Source organism: Lepidochelys kempii, chromosome 9, assembly GCF_965140285.1.
Source record: "Lepidochelys kempii isolate rLepKem1 chromosome 9, rLepKem1.hap1, whole genome shotgun sequence".
NCBI lineage: Eukaryota > Metazoa > Chordata > Testudines > Cheloniidae > Lepidochelys > Lepidochelys kempii.
In genome coordinates this window covers 42,173,897-42,188,910 of record NC_136388.1, presented here as the reverse complement: position 1 = coordinate 42,188,910, position 15,014 = coordinate 42,173,897, and the positions used below count along the sequence as shown (strand labels likewise).

General features: G+C 39.5%; 1 protein-coding gene across 17 annotated transcripts in view; it reads right to left on the bottom strand.

Annotated features, from left to right (window-relative positions):
- The window catches only part of PIK3CB (phosphatidylinositol-4,5-bisphosphate 3-kinase catalytic subunit beta), a 185,370-nt gene that overhangs the window by 29,134 nt on the left and 141,222 nt on the right, over positions 1 to 15,014 (bottom strand). For all 17 annotated transcript variants that reach the window (XM_073359996.2, XM_073360002.2, XM_073359999.2 and 14 more), the window contains 3 exons: positions 10,895 to 11,016; positions 5,110 to 5,253; positions 3,850 to 3,949 (listed from right to left, as the gene is read on the bottom strand). In XM_073359996.2, the coding sequence (XP_073216097.2) occupies positions 3,850 to 3,949; positions 5,110 to 5,253; positions 10,895 to 11,016 (366 nt within the window). The remainder of the gene's footprint in view (positions 1 to 3,849; positions 3,950 to 5,109; positions 5,254 to 10,894; positions 11,017 to 15,014) is intronic.

The following is a 15,014-nucleotide window of genomic DNA, read 5'->3' as shown; positions in this document are numbered from 1 at the left end:
CAACTTTCTAGAAAAACTCTTTCATACAGAAAGCTAACTGTAATGGAAGCAATGGCATCCTGTCAATTAGGAAAGAAACAAAAACAAAAAATACCAACTATTTTGTATCAGTCTTTGCAGACAACTTTCCTAACAAAAAAATGTCCATACTTGACATGCTGGGAAAAGGATATGGATAGATAAATAACCCCAGAGGAACAGGGTTTGATCAGGAAAAAAGGACCAGTAATCTCACTCTGTAGCACAATAAAAGAACATTTCTTTTTAAGATACTATTTAATGGTACCTCACACCAGACAGGTTAAAAAATATAGATAGACTGAATGGGGATAAATTGGAGAAATTGTGATGGAAAAGGAGACTGTGCATACATGGTGGACATGTCCAGTCATTAGAGAGTACTAGGGTTGCCAGGTGTCCAGCTTTTGACTGGAATGCCCAGTAGAAAGGAATTCTGGCAGCTCTAGTCAGTTCTGTTGGCCAGGCCATTAAAAGTCCGGTCGGCGGTACAGCGGGGCTAAGGCAGGCTCCTGGCCTACTCTGGCTCTCCATGAGTCCCGGAAGCGGCCAACATTTCTCTCTGGCTCCTAGGCGGAGGCGCAGCCACAGGGGCTCCACATGCTGTCTCTGCCCTTAGCACTGACTCTGCAGCTCCCATTGGCCAGGAACCATTACCAGTGAGATCCGTGGGAGTGGCACCTGAGGACATGGACAGCATGCAGAGCAACCTGGCCGCACCTCCGCCTAGGAGCTGGAGAAAAATGTCGTCCACTTCCAGGAGTGCCTGAGGTAAGCGCCGCCTGGAGCTTGCACTCCAAACCCCCTCCAACACCCCAACCCTCTGACCCAGGTTAAAACCCCCTCCCCCACCCTAACTCCCCCCCAGAGCCCGCCTCCTCCCCCCTCCCTGCACCCCAATCCTGTCCCAGCCCTGAGCCCCCTCCCGCACCCAAACTCCCCTCCAGAGCCTGCACCCCCTCCCACATTCTGAGCCCCTCAGCCCGAGACCAGAGCTCTGACCCTCTCCCACATCCCAACCGCCTGCCCAGCCCACTGAAAATAGTGAGGCTGGGGGACAGAGAATGATGGAGGGAGGGGAGATGGAGTGAGCAGGTCCACAGCCTCGGAGAAGGGGCGAGGCAGGGGTGGGGTTTGGAAAGTTGGCAACCCCAGAAAGTACTGGAATGCAATCAGTAATCAAATATCACAAATTGATGGGTATTACGAAATTATCCTTTGGTAATCTCCTGGGGCTTCCAGAAATGGTCACCCAAAAGGAAATGAAGAATTAGTCCCTCATCTGCTAGTAGCTGCTCAGCTACTGAAAGCATCTAATTGGAAAAAGAAAAATAGCCCAATTCTAGAGGAATGGTTCAAAAAAACATATGGGAAGTTGTGGTTATACTAATTTTTCCATAGCAATCACATACCCAGAAAAAACAGAGGATAAACAAGTACTTTGATAATTGGCTAAATTTTATTCAATACTCAAAGAACATTCACCTGCAAAAAACCCAGCACACCTGTCCATTTTTTTTGGAATATTAACATTTGATAGACATGCCTGGTTTGCTAAATATGTGTTATCACTCAATTTATTAAAATCACTAGAAATGACATGTCATTGGTGGTGTAGTAACGCTCACTCTGTTAATATGTAGCAGCCTGTTAGCAGAGAGATCTGATGACTATATTTCTGTATAATGTCTCTAAGCAAAAGTTCACCATTGTAATGATTCTGTTTCCTATATTTATATGGCAAAGAGCTGTAAAACTGTTACTACTCCCTAATTAAATTATTGGGAGGGGGGAAATGTTTCTCGGATCACAATTGTTTGACCTTAGCCACACTGGTAAGGCATATTGTATATTTGTGGGAAATTCAATAAAAGTAAGTATAGTTTTTATTTTATTAAATCCTCATTGCAGTGAAACTTTAATGTGACCAAGAATGAGTTAAAAGTGCTTTGAGAACTATGGATGAAAAGTGTTATATGGCCCCCAATCAACTGTACTTAACCATGTCCCTAACCTTTAAGCATTTGAGTAGTCCCCATTACCTTCAACTGACTTCACTGACATAGCTCATGTGAGGAAGTTAGGCACATACTTAAATACCTTGATTAATGGGGTCTATAATATTATTATTATTAAACAAACAACTTTAAATTTTGTTGCTTATAACTGGACAATTATTTGTAACCAATATCGTATTATACCTTGTGATGTTCACTGAACTGTTTATTCCTTTGTGGCAATCTTTTTGAGGAAAGACACTGAAGAAAATGCAGTGACATTACAGCACCGAATGTCAATATCGCAAAGCTCTTTATACATTCTGTCTAGGCTTGCTACTGATTAACATATTAACATGTGCATGCTATATTTTAATCTCAACTTGCGATTAGTGGTTATAAAATGGTTCTTTATTATAATTGTATACATAAAATCCTCTTTAAACCAAAGTTAACTTGATCAATAATCTAACGCTGATTATTATTCACTCAAGGATATTCTACTTTCACATTTGTAACAGTTAGTTTCTATACAAGGAAACTTCAGCCTAATCTATAAGGTGTTGAGTTAAAGCTCAACATTTCTATAGATAAGCTGTCAGGCAGGATGCTGTGGAAGCTGTATGCAGTTTGATTATAAAACTGAGGCAGTGGAGGACCTGCCAGGTCAGCCATCTGTCAAAACCAAAAGCACTCTGCTTTTCCACAATTCCAGGAGCTGTACAAACACCAGTGACAAGGGGACAAAATGGAACCTGTGCTGAACAAACAGGAACTTTTTGAAGTATTTCTACTTTGAATTTCTTCCGTGTTTGCACAGTTGGGAATTTTTTTGCCCCTTCTTTGATTGTGTTGACATTTGTTTCCTGAGAAGTGCACAAAAAACTTCACTGACCTTAAGTCTATTACTGACAGCATTTCATCACCTAGTCTTTTTATGATTTTTAACAATACTAACAAGCACATTTGTGTAAGAGATGGCTTTTTCAATGCTTTCTGAACAGCACTAAGAGAGAAGCACAATGGTAGATTCCGATTTACTTCTTGAGATACAGTTGTAACCCAGATATGATCAGAACTAAAAGAAAATTTTGATCAGAAAATTTCTAATTGGGTTGCTTTTTGTTGCCTCCTCTCAGTTTATATATTTGCTATGCATCAAATAAATCGGACAGAGATATTACCTCTGTTTTTCAGAAATACGTATTACTGTAGCAGCCCAGGTTTCAAGCCAATGCAATTTTGACACATTAAACTCTTCAGAACGAGCTTTACAATGGCAGATCATTAACAGCAGCACATTATAATATGTTTAGAAATGAACCTCAACTCTTCTCTTGACTGGTACCTCCACAGTGATAGCAAAAATTATGTCTGTTGTCATTTCTCATTACAGCGAGCTATGTAGACTCCATTGTTAAGGCATTATTTTAGCCTCCTTATTAAAGCAACAGTTTGAATTACCTTTAACAAAAGCCAAAGCTTCAGGAAGTGACCCTTTAGAGTAATCTTCTAAATCCATTGTTCCCCCTGGGATGCATGCACCCTATTTACAAGTATCAGGAATAGTTAAATGGCTGCCATGCAGAAGAGCTTTCCTCCTCTGGTGCTCCCCCACCGCTTGCTACTTCCTGTGTCAGTGGCGTGGGGCACGGGCTCCCCATTCCTCTGTCTCTCTCACTAGCCCTTTCTTCTCTTTACCTCCCTTCCCTTTTCACACACAGATGTTGTTCTTACGAAAGGAGCTTGCAGTTGAACCCCATATCATCGATGGAATAGATATTTCACTTGCAAGTCAGGAATAAGTGAAGACAAATATTTAAACAATCAATACCTGTTTAGAAAGCACTTTCATGTGAGCAATACTTCCACGGCAGTAAGCTTCAAGTATTACGCCAAACAGTACGGAGACAGCAGGTATGTGCACCTCTGACCTACAGGAAGCATGATGTGAAAACAGAAAAAAATCACTGAGTTGCAAAGATAGATTGTATCCATTTTACAGATAAGAAATCTTCAAGCTCTTACAATAGGAACTTATTACTACTGCAATTAAACACAAAACACAATACTCTAACTTAACTAAAATGCAAAACTACATTTGAAAAAACAAAATCCTAATGCAGGGCCACTTTCCCAAAGGACAGCAGCATAGTTCAATGGCTACGTGCTAGACTTTGAAGTAGAAGAGTCGGTTTCTATTACAGTTTCCTCATTCTTTGGCCTAGGAATATTTCAGAGGCATTTTAAATCACGAGGAAGGAAGGAATGCTTTTATATCAGTCTTCAATACCTCTTTGGCCAGAAATGGTGTTGATAAACTATGGAGGGAACGATGCTGGCTAGACTTCAGTTATGCTAGAGTAGCAGGGGTATTGTGAGGAAAAATGGAGGCAGTCTCAAGGGTTCATGAGGAATGTGGAAATTTTCCAAAGGAGTTCCCCTTCCTCCAAAACAAACCATTTTAAAGGTATTAGGACAAAAGCTAATTATCCTCCACAAAAAAATTAAAAATGTAGTACTGTATTTACTTTGTTTTTAGGTAAAAACAACAGCAAGTTGCATTTCTAAGCTTGAGACAAATGAAAGCCCTTCTTACAAGGTATTTGTCATTCACAGAAAGGCCTTTCTACTCTTGCCTTTAAAAAGTGGCAACTAAGAATCAAAGAAATGTAATGTCTCAACAAGAATTCAAATAAAAGTGAAATTCATTCAAATTTGTGAGGTATAAATGTTGCATTTCCAATGCAAATAAAACATTTAAATTTATATGCAGAACAAATTATAGAAATAAAACTTCCAAATGTATGACCATATTAATTCCAAAATGGAGCAATTTAAATTTTTCTTTTAAATGTAGCTTTTGTTTTGGAGATTGCGCTACTGTTATTACATTTTCTGATTTTTAACCCTTTTTATGAAGAATTTCATGTTATCAACATCAAAGTTAAGGAATCACAAGATCAAGAAATACACAATATTGGGGAATAGTTACGATGAAAAATCCTCAAGAATATGTATTTGGTATGAAAGAGTTCATTCTGCCTGCTGAGGATACACACCACCCACACTAGTAAAAAGCGGAAATTCTTACCTTAGATGCCAAAATAGCATCTGCCCTATCCTCCTATTAGCAAGTGCTCTCTCTACCAGGAATCTGGAGAGGGCACAATCGAGAAAAGGTTCATATTTCAGAACTTGCACAAGCTGGAGAAGATACTGAGAGAGCTCTTCATCACTGGAAGGAGATAAAATCTTGTAAACAGCCAGGTAACTGGATTAATCGATTCTTGAAAAACAGACACACACACAAAGTCTGTAACAATGGTAAGGTCCACAACTAACAGGAAAGGTTTCCACCTTTCAGGCAAATGAGGAAGAAAAAATAATGCATGTAGGCTGAGTGTGAAACTGCCAAAGAGGTTCTAGAAGACCTTGAACGATAAGGAGAGACACCATTATGGTTAGAGCAGAAACTTCAGATAGAAATCAAGGGGCATAAAATGCTTTGGGTGAAATCTACTGAAATCAACAGGAATTTTTTCCTCTCTGTGTGTGGTCAGATTAACTGCCTTCAACACTTCATAACGGATCCTTGTCTCCTCTTTCAATTACTCTGACTGTGGAGATGGATCTATGGCAACAGCTCAGGCTCACCCCAATCCCCTCACGTGGTGCAAGAGGCATGACTGGAATGGACACTGAAATCACCTAAGAAAATAAACTCCAGCAACTCCCAATCCAGGTCAGTGAAACTCAGTAAGCTTACTCAGGGATGCTAGGTAAGTGTAAGGGTGAATAAATGGCCAATCTTTGTCTTTAGGGGAAAAAATAGATTCTTAGTGGCCCCAGGTAGAAGGGAGTGCACTAAGTACAGTTCTGCCATTTCCAAGGATTTAATCTTTAATGGTTATCCAAATGTTGAGGTCGTTCTATGGCTCTAATGAGACAGTCAAGGTGAGCTACAAGATCTCTGTGGGGCCTTACAATTCCGTCAGCCCCTCTGTGAGGTTTTAGCTGCTTCTGAAGTTAAATGGGTAGCTCTATATCTATGCAACCACAGCACCCAAGATCTGAATTAAAATTTCAGCCTATAACTGTTTGAGGTTCAGCACCAATTTCACCAGAATAATTTTGCAATCAGGTAGCTCTAAAAAGTGAAAATATGGCATGTTGGTTTAGAATGGTTATCATAAAAAGATGTCAAGAGCAGCCAAAATTTAAAACAAACAAGTAAATAAACCAAAAAACTCCAGAACTAAAGTAGTATTCAATAATTCATCCAAAAAAAGCCACCCAAATAACTTTTCAAGCACCCCTTTTTATTACGTAATTCTTCTGTATAATTGAAAAAAATGTATTCCTTCTCAAACATAACATACATCTTTCCAGGAAAACATCTATTTCCAAAGAAATAAACACTTGCATTCTCTGTTTTTTATGTAGTGACTTTGTTGCTTTATCAATGTCAGGACATAACTGAACTTCCCCCCTGAACTTTCTAGATTTTACACTTTTGAACTGCCTATAGAACTCTTTACCCAAAACAGACACAAAAGTAAAAATTAAAACTTTACAAGTTACTGAAAACTCAATCATGACAGTTGGTAGCATGTTTAAAGTGGCATTCTGAAAAAGTTTAATTTGGATAGAAGTACTGAAATCTGTTGTAGCATAAATTCCAACAAAGATAATACTTCATTTCCAACTATTATTTATTTGTAAGAATCTGTTTTAGAATTTTTAAGAAAGTCTAGAATACAAGTATTTTTCTGCTGTCTGGTGGTACATTAAGGAGTAAAAGCAGAAGAATAAGGGCAATGGACTTCAAAAAAGTAGACTTTTACAAGCTCAAAGAACTGGTAGGTAGAATTCCATGGGAAGAAATCTAAGAGAAAAAGGAGTTCAGAGAGCTGGAAGTTTCTCAAAGAAACAATATTAAAGGCACAGCAGCAAACCATCCCAATATGAAAGAAAGGCAGGAGGAATAACAAGGGGCCAACCTGGCTCCATCGGGAGCTCTTTAATGACCTGACAATCAAAATGGAATCCTATAAAAAGTGGAAACATTGACAAACTGCTAAGGATCAATACTAAAGAATAGCACACACATGTAGGCATTAATTCAGAAAGGCTAAAGTGCAAAAATGAGTTACTCCTAGCAAGGGATATAAAAGGCAAAAGGCAGAGGTTCTATAAATATATTAGGAGCAAGAGAAAGATGACGGAAAATGTGGGTCTGTGACTTCGTAACGAAAGAGAACTAATAACTGATGACACCAAGAAAACTGAGAAGTTTAATGACTATTTTATTTCAGTCTTCACTAAAAAGGTTAATGGTGATCAGATGCTTACACAATCAATATTAACAAAAAGAGGGAAGGAACACAAGCCAGACGAGTGAAAGAAAAGTTTAAAGGTATTTAGATAACTAAGGTAGATGTATTCAAGTTGGCAGGGCCTGAAGAGATGCACTCAAGAATATTTCTACCTAAACTAGCTGAAGCAATCTTGGACTGTTAGCGATTATCTCTGAGAACTACTGGAGGATCGGTGAGATCTCAGAGCACTGGAGAAGGGCCAACATAAAAAGAGGAACAAAGAGGAACCAGAGTATTACAGACCAGTCGGTCTAACTTCGATACCTGGAAAAACCCTGGAACAAATTGTTAAACAATCAATTTGCAACTATCTAGAACAGAGGTGGGAAAACTATGGCCTGCAGGCCACATCCAGCCCGTGGGAGCATCCTGCCCAGCCCCTGAGCCCACGACTGGGGAGGCTTGCCCCTGGCCCCTCTCCTCCCCCGCAGGTATGCCACCATGCGGGCAGCATGGCTTACACCTGCCCACCTCCCAGGCTTTCCAAACAAGCCTGTCCTGCCGCTCTGAGTGGCAAGGTAAAGGGAGGGTGGGGAGACTTGGGTAAGGGGCAGGAGGTCCCGGGGGGGCAGACAGGGGGCAGTTGGATGGAGCGGAGGTTCGGGGTGGGGGGTTGAATAGGGGGTGGGTTCCTGTGATGTTGGAGGGTCCCAGGAGGTGGCAGGACAGGAAGCGGGGGGGGGGGGGGTTGGATAGAGGGTGGGGTCCTGAGAGGGGGCGGTCAGGGGACAAGGAGTGGGGGGGTTGGATGGGTCAGGAGTTCTGAGGGGGGCAGTCAGGGGGCGGGAAGGGGATGGGAGCCAGGCTGTTTGCAGAGGCACAGCCTTCCTTCTCGACCCTCCATATCATTTTGCAACCCCGATATGGCCCTCAGGCCAAAAAGTTTGCCCAACCCTCATCTAGAAGATAATAGGGTGAAAAGTAATAATCAACATGTATTTGTCAAGAATAAATCATGCCAAACAAACATATTTTCCCCCTTTAACAAGGTTACTGGCCAACTGAACTGTGTGGGAAACAGGAGACATTATATATTTTGAGTTTAGTAAGGCTTTTGACACAGTGCCACATTACATTCTCATAAGCAAACTAGAGAAATGTGGGCTAGATGAAATTACAATAGGGTGGGTGCACAACTGGCTGAAAAAACATACTCGGTTATCAATGGTTCACTATCAAGTTGGGAGGATTTACCTAGTGGAGTCCTGCAGGGGTCTGTCCTGAGTCTAGTACTATTCAATACTTTCATTAATGACTTGGATAATGGCATGGAGAGTATGCTTACAAAGTTCGTGGATGACACCAAGCTAGGAAGGGTTGCAAGCACTTTGGAGAAGATTAGAATTCAAAAAGACCTTAACAAATTAGAGAATAGGTCTGAAATCAACACAATGACATTCAATAAAGACAAGTGCAAAATACTAAATTTAAGAAGGGAAAAAAATCAAATGCAGAACTACAAAATGTGGAATAACTGGCTAGGCATAGTACTGCTAAAAAGGACTTGGTTATAGTAGATCACAAATTGATTATGAGCCAACAATGCGACACAGTTGCGAAAAAGGCTAATATCATTCTGGGGTGTATTAACAGGAATGTTGTACATAAAATATGGGAGATAATTGTTCTGCTTTACTCAGCACTGGTGAGGTCTCAGCTGGAGTACTTTGTCCAGTTTTGGGTGCCACATTCCAAGAAAGATGTTTCTAGAGAGTCCAGAGGAGAGCAACAATGCTAAAAGGGTTAGCAAACAGGACCTATGAAGAAAGGTTTAGAAAAAAATCTGGGTATGTTTAGCCTTCAACAAAGACAGCTAAGAGGTGACCTGCCAACAGTCTTCAAATATGTTAAGGGTTGTTATAAAGAGGATGGTGATCAGTTGTTCATATCCACTGAAGGTAGGACAAGTAGTAATCAAGTTAATCAGCAGCAAGGGAGATTTATGTTAGATATTAGGAAAAACTTTCTAACTAGAATAAGTTACTAAGAAAGGTTTTGGAACCCCCATCACTGGAGGCTTTTAAGAACAGGTTAGACAAACACTTGTTAGGGATGGTCTGGATACACTTGGTTCTGCTTCAGCATGGGGGTGATTGACTAGATGACCTCTCAAGGTCCCTTCCATCCATTCGATTATTCATCACCATTTAGATTACATTTTCTTTACATTTTTACTTTCGGTATTCTATCAGGCATATAAAAATATCTGAAACTGAGTTCTTATATTCTGTTGAAGGGAATTTTGCTTTGGAGACATTGCTAAGAATAATCATTCCGGATGAACCAATTCAGCATTATTTGGTGAGCCAGGGTTAACAGCAATTACTTGTTTACATTTGAAAGAAGTCAAAATATTTTGTCAATAACCTAGCCTTGACAATAAAAAGCTGTTCATCACATACAAAGTTCAGGAGTCAAGGACAAGAGACGTGCAGTAATTCTGCAAATGATAAAGTTCAGATTGTTCTGGGGCAAAATTTATACAACAGCAGAAATGTACACTATAAAGAAAGAATTGCAAGCAGGGGAAACTACCTCTTAGAAAAAAGAAAAGAACGACTAGTGGCACTTTAGAGACTAACAAATCTATTTGAGCATAAGCTTTGGATGCATCCGATGAAGTGAGCTGTAGCTCACGAAAGCTTATGCTCAGATAAATTTGTTAGTCTTTAAGGTGCCACAAATCCTCACTTTCTTTTTGTGGATACAGACTAACACGGCTGCTACTCTGAAACCTACCTCTGCGAAGAAACTGAAATGAAAAACTATCAAATCTTTGCTTTTTATTAAATGGTACAGAGAGTAATTGGGCCACTATTTCCAGGAACAGAGTAGCTGGTTTGTGATCCTCACAGTATTTCACTCTCCATGTACTTCTCCTTATTATCAAAGGCCCCACATTATAGAGATTCTCCCACTTACTAAGGCCTTGTCTACACTACGTGAATAACATAGCTGGAGTCGATGTAGCTTAGGTCGACTTACTGTGGTGTCTACACCAAGCTGCATTGACAGGAGATGCTCTCCCGTTGACTTCCCTTACTCTTCTCATTCTGGTGGAGTATCGGAGTTGATGGGAGAGTGATCTGTGGTCGATTTAGCTGGTCTTCACTAAACCTGCTAAATTTACCTCCGTTGCATCGATCATTGCAGCACTGATCCCCAATAAGTGTAGATGCCCTAAGTGGGGAGGAAAGACATTCCCTTTCTGTGGGATTAGGACACTGCCAGCCTCTTCTTGGAAAGGAAGGACATAAACTTTGTTCCCACCATGGCAGTATACTGAGGTGTTAATGGGCTGCCAGACTAGACTATAACTGGGCCATTCTAAAAGAGTTTAACTGTATGTATGTATTGTTTTACTTGGGGATCCTTGTGTGGGAAAGAATGTGTTCTTAGACCATTTTTGATTCTGAGTCCTTTTTTCCCTTGTAAAAAAAGTAGAATGCAATTTCGCCCCAATGACACTTTTACAGCTGAAAAATTTCCATAACTTACCTCATTTGCTTTAAACAGCCCACTGCATATTCTCTCACATACTGGTCCGGATAATTGAAATCCAGCAACTCTAACGCTTCTCTAGGAGGCAGTTTTGACCATATTTGAAGAAGAGCCTGAAGCTGTTTTAAAAACAAGAATATCTATAGTCAGTCACCTGTTCAATATATAGTTGAGAAATTAGATGGGCAGATTTTCCTGATGATAATTATTTGGAATAGTAATGTTAACAAAAGGAGAAGATGATTATGGGGTTAGCTGGTTGTAAAACTAGAAAAACAATTTTGTGAAAATTTTCCCATTTTTCAGCTGTCCTTCTGGGGTTCTTTTGGTGGAGTTTTGTTTTCTGAAAACCTGGTTTTCAGTAAGTAAACAGTGGTTTTAGCAAACAAAAATTCAGATAACTAAAAATAAGATAAGTGTTCTAAATGATTTCAGTAAAAAAAGTGTAAAGTTTTGGGGAAAATTTCTTGAAAACATGAAAATTTTGATGAAAAATATTTTCACAAAAAATTTTGGTTTTTTTAACAATTTTTTTTTTTTTAGGGGAACAGAAAAAAAAGCTTTTCATATTATACATTTTTGCCCATTCAAATTATGCAGCACATCTTTGGATGTAATGTGACTGCTCTGTATTAATGTCACTTTGGCTGCGAGCATAAGTGACCCAGGGAAGAACACCACAGTGAAGGATGATCCTATAACGGTGTGCAGATGACCTGGGTACTCAAATTCCATACACAATCCCTGCTACCAACATAGTGGGAAAAGGAAGCTATAGCCCATAGAGCTAAAGCTACAGAACATGGTTAATGAGAAGGGGGCATGGTCTGGATCCCCTTTGCTATGCAGATCCTGGGTTAGATTTTCACCCCCCGAAAACGATCAGAGCAGCCTTCAGTCTAACAGACCACAGGAAAGAAAAAATATGCACACCACCACAAAGATCAGGGCAGTATAAATGAAAGCTTTAACCCAACTCAAAACAGCACCCCTTTACTTTGGTTCTGTACATTTTAGCTGTACTCTGGGATCTGACCCTACAAGTTTAAATTAGTCATCCAGTAAGGTGCACAATTTTCCTGAGGGCTACTTTTGTTAAAAATATACATTTCATCTTTATAAGCTTCATAGTAATGTTTAGAGGTCCCAAACCGGGATCCCATTGTGCTAGGCACTGTATATATACACAGGAAAAAACTGCACTGCTCCACAAATAACAGCATAAATATACAAGACTAACAAAGGGGGGGGGGAGAGAAAGGGAATGTAGAACCCCATTTTAGAGATGCAAAGCTGAGGAACAGACAGATTAAGCAACTTGCCCAAAGTCACATAAGAAGCTCGTGACATAACTGGGAGTTGATTCCAGTTGCCTTAAATCACAAGACTATCCTCCTTCCCTAATTCATGCTACAGCTGTAGTATTGATCTAAACTGCTATATGCCTGCAAACAGAAGCATTATTTCTCAAACTGGTTAAGGGACATGTATTTCTATCATTTGAAAATATGAAATATTTATTAAAATAGCAAAAGTTGACCCACTTCTAGCTCAGTGTCACCTATGAGTGATTAGTAAAAGTAATGATGTTTTACTGCCCTTGCTATTTTTATCCCTTATGGTAGATCTAGCCCTGACCAAGTATAAATGAATAAAGATCTGTTAGTACAAGAAACACTAGAGCACGTATTCGAATAATTGAGGAAATAGATCTATAAAAGTCTCTGAAAAGAAGTGATCATATTATCAGAATACTGTTTTGCTTTTATTAAATTAAAATATAGGCACTTTTAAAAATTAATCTGCTGTCTGAAAATACCTTTTTCTAAGGCATATATCCATGTGGTAGTGAGACAGTAGGTCTTGTCAGTGTTAAATCAGCAACCCAGCGGGAATGTAAATGGGATATCAACACTACATTTTTTTTTTAATTTTTCTTTAGTGGTAAGCAGCATCTATACTAAAAACCCTTCTTGTTAGTAGGATAATACAAATATTTCATAATAAGACCACTTATTCAGTAAAAGCTGAATGATGAAAATAATTTACATGTTCTCGCTCTGATTAGTGAATGCTTTTATCCACAAAGTGATACTTCCACTTTCCACAGCATGTCAGATCAGAGCTGAATGGCTTCACTCAAATATGCCAAATGTGCACTTATTTTGTAATGTTAAATTTTCAATGATGGCCTTGGATAGTAATTAAGGGGCCACACTCCATGCTGATTTATATCCGGTGCAATCTCATTGACAGGGTTGCCAGGGATGCAGAATCAATTAAAAAAAAATTAGCTCAAATGCCCATGTTACAATCCCTGAGGAAAAAAATCAATGTTTCAGTCAGTGAGGTTATTTTCAGTAACACAGACTGATGAGAAGAACTGATATTTGTAGGCTTCAGAAAGATTGAAAGATAGTACAAAGTTTATCTGGAATATAAATACTGCTTCACCACAGAAATGTATATTTAAACTACCTGATGTACCAGACATTCAGCCCAGAGATGGGAATATCAAGTCATACTGTTTCCCTCTGTCAGGGAGCACCATGACATAGGAGCTGAAGTACCAGTGCTGGAGCTCTACAAATATACCGATGCTGATGCACCAAAACAGGTGCTGAGCACCAGCAAACACAGGTACTGAAGCATTGACAGCACAGGCTCCTCAACGCTTAAACACCAACACAAATATGCCAGAGCACCAATGCAGGCGCTGAACCATCAAAAGCACAGGGACCTACATGTTGAGGCAGATAAAAATCCCAGATGCCGATATGTCATGGCTGAATGTTGATCTCAATGGTACCTCTGGAAATCAGGACACTTATTAAAATGTACAAATATGGTTTTAGGTGCTCAATTTTAAGCAACTAAGTTTGAAAATTACAGCCCTATCCTACCCAAATCTGAGCTCAAGTAATTATTTAAAATATTAATTTCCTACAACTTAGACTATGACTGCATTAAATTGTTAAAATTAAAGACAATGGTTATTAAAGCAGGAAATGTTAACTGATGTGACCTTAGAGGAAGCAAGAGCTAGAGATGACTTGTGAAAGAGCCAAGAAAATTCCAAAAGTACAGCCTGCTCTTGTTTACGTTCCTCCTCTGAATCTGCATTAGGAGGGAAGTGTAGGCCAACTAGCTCAATGTCCCAGGTGAGCATCTGCTGATCAAAATGTGAAGGTCAAAGTACATCAGACGTACTAGTCACATCTGGATAATTTTTCCTTTCTTAAATTTATTTTTTAAAAGCACATCTGGAGAACAATTAGGACAATGGGGAAGTTTATTTGGAAGTTTTCCAAACATTTAATAATCCTTAGATCTAAAATACTATATTTTTATTTAAAATGTGCTCGTTTCAATATCAACCATGTTAAAAAACACAAAATAAAGCAAATCAGTGCATAAAAAGTAAATGAGATTAAGCACTCATTCCTGTGACAGAAAGGCTATATTCACACTGCAGCTGGAAGGTGAGATTCCCAGTGCGGGTAGACAGACTCACGCTAGCTCAGCTTGGGGTAGCACACTAAAAATAGCTGTGTGGAAGTTGTAGAACTGCCAGTGGCTCATGCTACCAGCCCAAGCTCAGACCCAGAGGTTGGGCGGGCTTGGACTTGGGCAGCTAACCTGAGCTAACGGCCATTCCGCAGCATCCATACAGGCACAATAGCTGAACTCGAGCCAGTGAGAGTCTGTCTATCCCTTGCTGGGAATTATATCTCCCTGCTGAGACATGCCTTAGAATCTCACATACATGAAGACAATACCAGGAGCATGACATCAAGAAGTGAGGATTCTTAACTCTCAGTGCTGCTAAGGTTCTAGAAGAGATACAAAAAAGGATTGAATGACACCTGAAATCCGATTGGTTTTTATATAGGTTTGAAACTCTTGCTTTTCACTAGGTAATGAACACATGCATCCCAAATTCTTTCCAAGTGAGACTGCTTTACCACATTAAGTAAAACAGTTGAATTAAAAACTCAATATTTTTATTTAAAATTGTTTCATGTTTCAAAATACCCAATTGAGTTGTCTTTTCTTTCTCTCCTCCCGGAGGGTGACATTAGGCTTGAATAAAGACCGGGAGTGGATGTGTCATTAC